Source organism: Triticum aestivum, chromosome 3A (assembly GCF_018294505.1).
Source record: "Triticum aestivum cultivar Chinese Spring chromosome 3A, IWGSC CS RefSeq v2.1, whole genome shotgun sequence".
Classification (NCBI taxonomy): Eukaryota; Viridiplantae; Streptophyta; class Magnoliopsida; order Poales; family Poaceae; genus Triticum; species Triticum aestivum.
Window position 1 is genome coordinate 628,064,454 of NC_057800.1, and position 12,087 is coordinate 628,076,540.

The window sequence follows — 12,087 nt, forward strand, 5'->3', positions numbered from 1 at the left end:
TCACATCAACTCTCCCGAAGCCAGTTCCTGCCTGACCAGCAGACGGAAGCCTTTGCAAGTTCTGAAGCCATTCAGTCTGAACTTCATGGCGACAGAGAAATCAGTCAGGAAGGGCGGCAGACAGCGCCGTGGGAACACAGCCAAGGACCTGCCACCAGATCTGTATGAACTATACAAGTCAGATCCTGAAGAGACCTATGGGGAACGCAAGAACCGAGTCCAATGGATTCGAAGACATTGGGCAGAGGAATGGTTCAAGTACAAATTTTTCACTGACGAATATGCTGAAAAGAATGCCATCAAGGGTCCCTAGGGAGATATTGTATACAAAGGTCTTCAACCCAAGTCTAAGTCCGAAGCCATTGCTCAAGGCTTCTACCCTTGCATGGTCCGTGGACCTCAGCCTGCTAATGCCGACCCATCCAGTATGCTATGGTGTCGTGAAGACAATCTCTTCAAGCGCAACTTTCAGTTTGCAAAGGAGTCTTCCAAGAAAAGCAAGAAGGACCTTGGACACGACTTCAACCCTGGTCCATCTGCTCCTCGGGCTGATGGCACTTGTGATGCCGAACCCAATATCATCGGGCCTTTCTACAACCTCGATGGTCTCCTCACTCACATTGCTATTCAGGGGGCCATCGTGGAGCACTCAGCAGATAACGCTGAATCTGATGAAGCGCATGCTCCTCCCAAGCCTCAGAAGCAGAAGAAACCAAAGGCTTCAAAACCCTCCACTACACCAAAAGCTTCGCATGTGAAGCCTCTATCCACTACACCTCCTGAAGCCAGTGTGCAGTCTGAAGATCTCTCTCGCATCTCCAAGACTGAGAAGAAGAAGAAGCCCATCCAGATTTCTGGTCAAGCACTGACCCCAGCTGTCGTTCTGAGGAACGAAGTTGAAGCCATTGATCTGTCAAGTGAGGACGATCTTGGCGATGATGCTCCTGAGATATTGATAAAGATCAAGGAAGAGGCAGAGATCTTTAATGATCTACCCCTGTTTGATGTGGATATCTTGAACAACTTCATTGATGAGTGGTTTGAAAACCCCAGCATCAACCTCGATGACCTTGAGCTTCCAATTGGCATCAGTGTCTCTTTCCACAGTGCCATTGCTACTGAGCTGGCTCTGGCTCAAAAGATTGTTGAACTAAAGAACAAGATTGATTATGAGAAGGCTCAGTTCAAGAAGAATATGGCTAACCTCAGCGTGGCTGATGTTCAAAGCTTCAAGCAGACGCTGCATGAGCTCAAGGAGAAGTTCCACCAGAAACGCCGGGAAGCAAAAGGTTCAAGAGAGAGAATGAAGTACTTTGCTGAGAAAAGTGTTCAAGCTCACAATGAAGCAGAAAAGCGCAAGGCTCTGGGGCGCCCTGGCATCGACCCCAGAATGGCTGCCAAGAAGAAGAAGAAGTATGTTATGGCCCAAGCTGAAGCATCAAGGCAGGAAGAACCTCGCATTGTCTTCCCTGCCAGTATGACAGGCTCGAAGCTTAAGGTCCCCACAGCTGCTTCAGAACTCAACAAAACAAGGGCAGCTGAAGCTGAAGCCCGAAAGCGCAAGACCAAGAACACCACTAACGATGCTCCACCGACCAAGAAGAGGAACACAAAGAAGAAAGATCGGGCTGCTCCCACAGAGCCCCTTGTCGTCGAGCCAATCTTAGTTGCTCGTCCTGTGTCCGAACACCAAGAGTGTTAGTTAATAGTTCATGAGCCTGCTTCCACAGAGGCTCCTGAAGCTGAAGACATTCCAGCTCCTGAAGCTGAAGACATTGGTCATCACGACAATGTAGAAGATGATGAAGTCCTTCCTCAGATTGAGCACCAAATGGTATCATCGCCTGTTTTGTCGAACAGCAAGCTCATCAACATTGGTCGTCCTTTGACGCCAATTGCTCAGGATGATTCCTGGGCTGATCACCCTCAAGTCTCCCCCCGTCAAGAAGAATCACCACGTACTCCCCCAACTCAAGTCACCACTCCGGTGCTAGATGATGAAGACTTTGTGGCCCAAACAACTCCCTCTCCAAATGTGTCACCCGCACTCTGCGGGCTTCGCAAAGGACCAAGGCCACAAGTCACTCTATCGAGCGTTCCATAAGGAGAAGAGCAACATAACTCAATGGCACGACAAGTGTTCCCGGACGCCACTCCGACTGTGGATGTCTCTGAGTCCGAAGCAAAAGCTGCTGAAGACATTCCGGCTGCATCAGCCGATGATCAACAAGAACAACCAGAACCCTGTCAAGCAGAAGAGCGAGTTGCCACACCCCCTACCAACCAAGAAACTGTTCTCGAGGAGAACGAGTTTGTGCCAGACCCTCCAGCTACTCAAGTGGAGGTTGAAAATAATGAAGCGGCCACAAACAACAACACTGAAGCCAATGACATTGTCATGACTGAAGCAAATGTGGCGCCTGAAGTTAATGTGGCGCCAGAAATGAATGTGACTCCTGAAGCCAATATTGCACCTGAAGCCATTATGTAGCTCGAAGCCGATGTCAATGCCTCTGCTCCTGTACCACCTCCAAGGCCTCACACCATTGAGCAAGCATTCTATCAAGGTCAACTTACCACCTTCCGTTGGCCCATTCTGGTTCCTCCGCCCGCTCCTGGACCACAGTTTGACTATCATGTGGAGTGCCGTCCTCAGGTCCAGAAGCCAAAGCCAAGGCTGCCAAGGTTTCCAGGTACTACAACTTCACCAGGATCGTTTAATGTGAATGGCTTCATAGCACACAACACCTTCTTTGATAGCGCCAAGAACCCATATTCCAAGCCAAGAATATCATCTGATAGGTTCTGGAGTTATCAGCATCGCAGTTACTACTCCTACATACTATACAATCAGGGGCACATTTTTCCTCATATGCGTCTAGACTGCGAAGCCATTGTTGGACTGCCTTGTCTGGAAGAAGCTCTTGACTGCTTCAGAGATGCTGACCTCCTACAGTTTGTGACCGATAAAGAGCATTGGAATGAAGAGTTTCTACTGCAATTCTATGCAACTCTCCACATTCGCAACTACTACAGGGATCCGAAGACTTGGGTCCTTGAGTGGATGACAGGCGATGTACACCATGAAGCCCAAGCTCAAGACATCATTGAGCTTACTGCCCTGCCCACTCCTGGTGAAAACTATGAACCAGGTTGTCAGCTGCACCAAAATGCTTTGGAGAGCATCTTTCAAAAGCCAGAGCCAAACATGAGCCAAATGCTGAGCATGATGAAGCCACTGCCACAAGACGCTGACTATCCTAAGGAGTTCTTTGTTGAAGACCTAGAGTATCTGCCCCGCACTATTTATCATATTATCAGGCGAACTCTCTGGCCTGTCAAAGGACATTCTCCTGAAGCGAAGTTTGAAGGAGCAATGGAGACATTGGTTTTCTATATCTTCAATGGAATCAGCTTCAATGCTCAAGACTTCTTCATCAGGCAATTGGCTGCATCTGGCTCCGATATATTTGGTCTAAAGTTCTATGCTCCATGGGTAATGCGCCTCATCAAGCTTCACTCTGCTATCAACTATCAGCCTTCTGCGTGCAATCATCTCATCTTCTTGCCAAAGGTTGATCTGTCTGTCGAAGCCATATACCCAGAGCCTGCCAAGGAGCCAATTTATCTTCACAACATCGATCGTCAAAGTTTCACTCAACCCATTGAAGGAGTTCTTGTTGCAACTCGTGTTTATCCTTTGGCTGGAAATACACGTACCCCTCGTGCCCATACTGAAGCCACTGAAAGCACAATTGCTCAAAGGCCTCGGAAGCGATCTCGTGTTCTTAATGACCGAGAGCTTCTCGTCGCCCTGCATCAAAAACAGGATAAGCATCATGACTGGCTCAAGCGTCAGATGCATAGTCTCTTGGTGGATGTCAATCGCATTCGCAACCTTGCCACCAAGAATGCATTTTTCACTCATGAAACCTGTCGCCAATCATGGAGGAGTCTGACATTGCTGAGCTCTGAAGATGGTCTCCAACAAGATGGCTTCGCCGAGAGATTCAAGTTTGATTCCGCTCCTCCCAGGAATGCTCACCTGCATTGGACTCCCTCACTTGAAGACTCTGACTACTCATCCTCAGCTGCAACTGTCAATGCCAGAGTTATTGATGACGAAGATGATGCTACTTCCCCAACCTCAACTTTGCCTCAAATCGACACTGCACCAAGTTCTTCTGCACCACCAGACCTCAACATCGACCCTGCTGCTTCGCCTACTCCTCATGGGAACGAGTAGAAAGCTCTATGTCTTCAAACCTTTTTGGTCCTCATTGACAAAAGGGGGAGAAGCATATGGGTTGATAGTCTTCAAGTGGGTCCATAAGGGTGGTTTCTATACTTTTGCCAAGTGCTTACAACTCTCGCTTTCGATACATTTGGTTCTTTTGAGTTGTAACACTTAAACTTGATGGTTGTCTGCTACCTTTTCTGTCAACTATGTGATGCGATGATAAATTCCGCATGTGCGACGATAAATCCCGCACGAAGTCATATTGTAGACGTCCATTTTTCATTATGCATGTCATTATCTTTGTTATATCTTATCATGCATGATGAATTGCCTTCATAAGTTGAAGAGGATCTCCACAAGTACAACCTGCCATGTGCATTTGCATTCCAAAGGCAAAATACATATATGCACATCTTCAGGGGGAGCCTTTTGCTACTTATGAAGACAATACCTTAATCCTTTACAATTTCACATACTCTTATCCCCGTTGAAAACTTCAACCAGTTTGTCATCAATCACAAAAAAGGGGGAGATTGTAAGTGCATCTAGTGCCACCCCTAGTTGGTTTTGGAGTATTGACGACAAACCTGGTTGAGGGACTAATGTGTTTGTGAGAATTGCAGGATAACACAAGTAGTAGTCCCTCATTGATTTGGTTTACCTACCGGAGATGACCCCTAAAAATGTGTGAAGACATTGAAGACAATGGTGGTATGTGAAGAGTTTCACATTGAAGAGTATGACATGAGAAGACATCGTATGAAGACCATGGATTGCGAAGACATAGTTGTTTCATAGTTTCATTTTCTTCTTTGTTGAGTCATAGGAACCACCGTACTGTTAAGTGGGGTCCAAGTGAACAAAGTCAGAGTGACTGAAGTGATGCTCAACCAAATCATAAGTCTTTGAGCGAAGACAATGAGAGCAAATCTTATCCAGAGTTGGATGAGTCAGTTTTACTTGTAGCCCAAGTCAAGCTGCCGTGTGTGTTTGAAATCTAACAGTTGGAACACGTGTCAGTTCCTTAGTGACTCAGGGTCATTTCGGACAAATCAGGTCGGGTTGCCTAGTGGCTATAAATAGCCCACCCCCTACACCATAAATTGGTGGCTGCTTAGAGTTAGTGCACAACTTTTGTCGTTTGAGAGCAACCCACCTCGAAGTCTTTGAGAGAGAAATCCTTGCGAGGACAAAGCCCTAAACACCCAGAGCCAAAGAGTGTTAGGCATCACTGAAATCTTTCTGTCTGCGTGATCTGAAGACTTGTTACACTTGAGGACTGTGAATCCTCCAGCCGGTTAGGCGTCACGTTCTGAGCATCCAAGAGTCATTGTGGATTGCCGGTGAACAAAGTCTGTGAAGGTTTGGAAGTCTACCTTGAAGACTTACCAGAGTGATTGGGCGAGGACTGTATGTCCTTAGCTCAAGGGGAATAAGGTGAAGACGCGGTCTTCTGAGTTGAATCTCATCCTCCCTAACCAGACGTACAATTGTCACAACAACTGGAACTGGTCCAACAAATACCTGTCTTCACCAAGCAACTGGTTCTATCCTTACCTTCTCTTTACTTACAGTTGTCTTCGTGAAGTCATTGCCTGCTTGCATTATCTGTTTGACTTCACTGTGTGACTACTTGTTCTGATTAGCTTCATACTATCTTCCATCCTAATCCATACTGCCTAGCCGCTAATAGTCTTCATGCTTTCACTTCATTGAATACTTGACTATGGCTTGCCTAGTGTAGTCTACCTTCCGTTGCATGTTAATAGGTTCATTTCTATTGTTTTTCTTCGAAACTTCCATGTTTTGATGACTTTCATAAAAATCGCCTATTCACCCCCCCCCCTCTAGTCGATAACTAGCACTTTCAGCTTCAACGGTACCACTTGGAGGTGCATTCTGGACTTGTTGCAAGCATGCAGCCCAACGGCTACAAATCGGCTTGATCATGTCCCAACGCCCTTGAAGAGACCGAAAGGTGTGTGGCGCCCGGTTGGGATACTTTGCCATCATGCGGAGGTATTGATCCTCGATCCTTTGCCCATACCACTTGGCAGTTTGGTCGGTGCCAGTGCACGGATCAAGAGACGTCGATTCCCAAGCCTTGATCAAGACTTTATCTTTCAATGGCGTGCAGTTCTTCAATCTTGTGTGTGACTTTGCTTGCGCTTCATCGAACACCCCCCTCGTCAACCTCCTCCACATCATCTTCTTCCCCGCCGTGCCCATGCACGCCACCATCCATCTCATTGTAATCGTAATCACGGATTGGGGCTTGATCGATGTCGACGATGTTGTCGTCCAACATTTGCACAAAGTCGGTCGTCGCATCATGCAAAACGGCGCTGCAATTTCGATCGACAAGTCATGAACACGCGCAATGGGAAAAAGTGAAAGAATTGCAAGCAATCGAAGCATCATACCTCGAGGCCATTCCGTCGAACACCTCGGGGGCGGCGGAAGCAGCGCCATCGGCGGTCATCCTCGGGGCAGCTCTTGCCGGAGCTATCAGGGGAGGTGTTGGCGGGGTCGCTCTTGTGGTGGTCTTCTTACGCTTCACACCGGCAACCTTCCCTTTCTTCGCCGGCACAGAACACACTGATTCGCAGCGGCAGGGACAGCGGGAGCACATGCCTTCCAGGCGGGGCCTGCGGGAGCACCGTCTTGAACGACTACGTTGCCGTGACGTTTGCAGGGCGACGCGACGGAGCCTTGAACGACGAAGGGTGCTACATCGCCGGTGACGAGATCTGTCGACGGGAATGGCTCGTGGATGGCATCCACAGTGACGGCCGACGGCTGTGAGGCTTTCATGGTGGCGGAGGGAAGCCGGGGAACGTGCCTCGAAGCGGGCGGAGGGAGGTGGTTGGCGGCGGAAGGGGGGAGGCGGGAACTGCCGCGCGGAAATGTCTCTCCCGCCAAATCTCGCAGCCGATAGGGGTCAAGCTCGGATCGGCCTCCCACCCCGTGAATCTGAAGGTTGAGGACGAAGTTTTTTCGTGCCCTGCAAAAAAAATTACATGTCGCAGGCCGATATGGTGTCTGATCGGATCATTTTTTTCGCATAGAGTACACCAGATATAAGCTCATAGGCTCATAGCTGAGGCGACCAATGTTTTTTTCTAAATCACACATTTCACACTGCCCCCAGCCCCCACAGCCCGTCTCCACTCTCCAAGATCCCAACCCAATCCGTAGACGGCGAACATGGGCCGCCGCCGCCGCCAGCCCTCCTCGCCGTCGCCGGCGGCAGAGCATCCGCTGGAAGACGACGACCTACTGCGCGAGATCCTCCTCCGCCTACCCCCACAGCCGCCCTACCTCCTGCGCGCCTCCCTCGTCGCCAAGCGCTGGCGACACATCGCCATCGACCCCAAGTTCCTCCACCGCTTCCGCACCGACCACGGGAAGCCTCCCCTCCTTGGGGACTTCTCCCTACAAATCAACGGAAAACTCTCGTTCAGATCCACCCTGGACCTGCCCTACCGCATCCCTCCCGACCACTTCTCCCTACAAGTCAACGGCCGCGAGCCATGGAGGTTGGTCGACTGCCGCCACCGACGCGTGCTCCTCATCAACAGCGAGATGCGTCAGGTCATTGTGTGGGACCCCTTGACTGGCGACCGCTCCCTCTTGTCCGCTCCGCCGGCGTTTGACGACATGCACACTGCGGCGGTGCTCTGCGCTGCCGGCGAGCAGGGCCACGCTCATGGTGCCTGCCACTCGAGCCCATTTAAAGTGGTCGTGGTAGACAGCTGCGAGCACGGGGATGAAACCGTCGTCTTCGTGAGTGTTTACTCATCAGAGACTGGCGTATGGAGTGATCTCCTCTCAACACCGCTTGCATCTATGGGTATTGCTGTTGGTAATTGCAGCACACTTGTTGGTAACACCTTTCACTGGTTGCTTCTGATGAGTAACAACATACTTGAGTTTGATTTGGATAGACAGACGCTAGCTGTGATCAATAGGCCACCTGGTGTTCGTTCGGATGACAGTGCTTGGATCATCCAGGCAGATGATGGCGGTGTTGGCTTCTCTGCTTTGTCGTGCGCCCACTGCCAGTATGTCTACTGCTACCACCAACCCTGTTTCCAAATGTGGGATAGGAAGGCCAATTGCTATGGTGTTGCCGTATGGGTGTTGAGGAAATCCATTGGACTGCAGAAGCTACTTGGGTTGGGGTTTAAGATTGAGAGGAACTGGTCACATATAGTGCGTTATGCTGAGCATGTTCATGCTTTATTTTTATGGGTGCACTCATCTCTCTTCATCGTTCAGCTTGAGTCAATGCAGCCCAAGGAGCTTTTTAAAAGTGATCCTATGTACGCCTATTATCCTTTCACAAGTTTCTATGATGAAGGTAACTGTTGGGATTCAATTTATTTTCCATATATGTTTGATGAAATAACTTTACTGACTCTACTTCTGAAGTGTTCGAAATCTCCCAGTGAACTTATAGCCATGTTCTTTTCTATGTTAGCGACTTGAGCATTAGCTCTCTGCGAAACTACCATGGTAGTGTACTGTTGTTCTTTTATACCGCTACATGTGAATTGCCGAGTCAGGAAACAAGGCATCTTATAGGAGATGGAATGATACTTCTGTCGTTAGTTTCTTGTACAACATTTTTGTTATTAGCTGGACCCTGCAATTTTATATGTCTGATTTCCTTGATGCTTTGGTTTTCTTTTCCTGTACTTGTGTACAGTACAATCACGTCATATCTGGCTATAAAAGAGAGAAATTAGTTAGATAATATAGGACCAATTGATTTCTGCACCGGCTTGAGGCCTTTCTCACTTGCTAAAGTAGCATTTACATTTGAACTCTATTAACTCTATAGTTTCCTTGTTTGACAGATCAATTCACTTTGACATTACCAATGTTATTTTTGTGTGGCCATGAATTCTGTGGTTGCCTCCAGATTTAATAAACTACTCAATGCCTAATAGATGTAAAATGGTGATGATCATACTGGGGAGTTTCAGTCAGCAATAATACAAGAAAAGTTGCTTTTGTCCTCCACGTAATTATTCTATGGTAGATTGGTAGTTTCTATGTGTATACAACTACATTACTGATCTTATAGCATTCTTAGGTTGAAGCATGATATGTCCAATTTGTAATGGGCAACATGATACACTGAATACTTAGGTTGAAGCATGATATGGCCAATTTGTAACCTGACTAGTCCATTCAAGCTTAAAACGAGTCACACGGTTGCATCTAAAGAATCTACGTTGTTTTCAAGATAGTTTTGTATTTCAGGTAGATCATGTGTTGGTACTCACCTTCCTTTTTCATGCTTGTTTTCCATTTTCTAGTTGTAATTTACCTTGCAATGGTGAAATGATCTGGTTTGAAATATTTGCAAGTTACACAAGTCTGAAGTTAATACTGTTGATTTAACTAATGAGCTGGATTTGTCCTCTATGCACAGGTATCAGTGGTTTGAAGCAGAAGTAGTTTACTGGTGTACTGCAACATCGAATGCCGACTCTTGCGGAGTGACTATGACCATCTATGGTACTCCCTCGTGTAAAAAACACTCTTATATTATGGGATGGAGGGAGTAGTTGTCAGCTTGCTTAACTTGTAGTAGAAACTATCTAGTGCTGGTGTGTTATTTTCAGCTATCCTATATGCAGTCGTCAAATGAACTCTGAAATGCCTAGATCTATTCGGCAGTGTTGAGTATTGATTTTTTCAGTAGATTGGAATCTCTTCCAGTTTGATATGCAAATATTTTGGTTTGAGCCTCATTCATGTAGAGAGAGAATTGCCTTGTTCTGAAACCGTCCTAATGATCGCTTGCTCACCTGTGACGGCCCGCCGGTTGGAGCACGGAGGCTCGAAAGACGGGTGTGCAGGGGCGCATCAGCCTGCCCTTATATCTCGGTTTAACTTATTTTTGCCAGAATGACAATGCTTCTTTCTGCAATATACTAGTACTATACACCTGTGTTTGTGACTTATATCTCGTGCTGTTTAACCAAGTTGGTTATTTCTATTAATCTCCAATATCTTTGACAAAAGTTATTCCATGAAACAACTTTTCTTTGGAAGATAATAATGGGAAACCACGTCTTTACCATAACCAGTTGCTAAAGGAACCTCTACATCTGTATTACGTACAATTTACAAGACAAACTTGCAGTAGATGTAGACTACAAATTGCTAAAACAAACCATCGAGGTCTTGCATTGCACGATCGACAATGTCAAGGCCGGCTTCGAGGTGTGCGAGCACGCGTTTGTCGGCGAGCAGCTCCGGCGTGAACAGCTTCTTCCAGCCGGTGCACCACGCGGTGGCCTCCCCAAACGAGGGCTTCGCCGCCCCTGCCCGCAACCAGTGTTGCAGCGCGCCTTCCCATTTGTCAAAAAACTTCTCGGCTTCCAAGATCGACACCACGTCTTGAGCGTGCACGAGAGGCGCCCACAGCATCACGGCCCGGAACGAGGAGTCGGTCTGCTTGGGTGGCGTGATCCTCATCCCCCGGACTAACCGTGTCAGCTCCGGCAGGATGTGACGCTCGCTGAAGGTGTCCCATTGCGCCGGGCTAAGGTACTCCTTCCATGGCGAGACGACCTCGTAGTCGCCGCCGCCGATCTTGCTCTCCACGGCGTCGTAGAGGCTCTCCGGCAGGTGGCCGATGAGGGGGATCAGCGGGCGTAGCCAGTCGTGGCAGTCCGGGTCCCATGATGGGATCCACTCTCGCACGTCGACGGCCATCCTCGGCGTGATCACCCGCTCAATTATGTAGCGCGTGGCGGAGGAAGGCAGCCGGGATTTCAGCGTCCCTGGCATGCGCTTCCCATGGCGCCCCTTCTTCCTGGACCCGACGACGGCCGCCAGCGCGTCCGCCGTCTCCGCGTTGCTGTCGGCCTCTTGAAGCCTCGTGTCACGTAGCAGCACGAGGATCTTCTCGCGGCACTCCGCTTCAAGTCGGAGAGCCCGTAGAGCATCCGCCAACTCACGACACTCTTCCACGGGGGGCGGCGGCGGCACGTCGATGCCATTGTCGTAGGGCTTCTCGCGGTAGCCGAGCCCGGCCTTTGGACGGCGGCGCACCCGCCCGCCGCCGGCTTGTATGGGCACGACGATCCCTTGCCCGTGCGCACCGAGACCCGAGCCTTCCCGGTAGTTCCACCGCCGCATCATGTTCGCCACCGCCCGGCTGGGGAACACGAAGCCGCCGGACAGATCGGATGGCCTGTTTTCGCCGGAGTCGCTCCCGTCGAGCAGCAGCGTAGGGAGGTGGATGGTGGACTCTAGCATCGCCATGCACACTGCCGAGCAAGCGGAAGGAAAGCGCCTGGTGCAGCCACCGAAGAACATGGTGCGTGCGGGTCAATATATGGCCTGGACGCGCGCCTGGTGGAGCCCAGAATCCGAGTCGGACAGGGACAGAAGGCGAACCTAAGCTAGTCCTGTTTTGTTTCGAAAGCGGTTCGAGCCGAACTCCTAATGAAATCCGAAGTTGCTCTACGTACGATCAAATTGCATATGATCTTCGAACGAACTTATCCCAACCCCGGTGAACCCAGCGGAACTACTGCGCGTACGACTCTGGTGCTGCGATTTGGGTACGACGGCTGATCGGACGGTGTGCTGCGTCTTGCATGGAATCAAACGGTTAGATCTGCTCTGTCGTGTTAAAATTGTACAGAGTTCATCGTACGCATAGCAGCGCAAGCCTCGTATGCGTATCGTACATAAATCATCGTATATGTGTAGCAGCACTTCAATCAAACCGATTCCCTGTTCGAGGAGGCCTCTCGTCGTGGGAAAAATAGTTTCGGAAATGCTAACTGGAGAGCGTCAACTCGGGAGGGGGGAGGATT

At 49.2% G+C, this 12,087-nt stretch overlaps 2 protein-coding genes across 2 annotated transcripts; one reads left to right on the forward strand and one right to left on the reverse strand.

Moving 5' to 3' along the window:
• Positions 1 to 7,353: 7,353 nt before the first annotated feature.
• On the forward strand, positions 7,354 to 10,005 carry LOC123062715 (uncharacterized). The gene is made up of 2 exons (XM_044486353.1): positions 7,354 to 8,603; positions 9,684 to 10,005. Exons 1-2 carry the CDS (start codon positions 7,448 to 7,450, stop codon positions 9,707 to 9,709), a joined length of 1,182 nt encoding a protein of 393 aa, XP_044342288.1. The 5' UTR covers positions 7,354 to 7,447; the 3' UTR covers positions 9,710 to 10,005.
• A 285-nt stretch (positions 10,006 to 10,290) lies between these two features.
• Positions 10,291 to 11,555, reverse strand: LOC123062716 (septin and tuftelin-interacting protein 1 homolog 1-like). The gene has a single exon (XM_044486354.1). It carries the CDS (start codon positions 11,525 to 11,527, stop codon positions 10,421 to 10,423), a length of 1,107 nt encoding a protein of 368 aa, XP_044342289.1. The 5' UTR covers positions 11,528 to 11,555; the 3' UTR covers positions 10,291 to 10,420.
• Between the last annotated feature and the right edge of the window lie 532 nt (positions 11,556 to 12,087).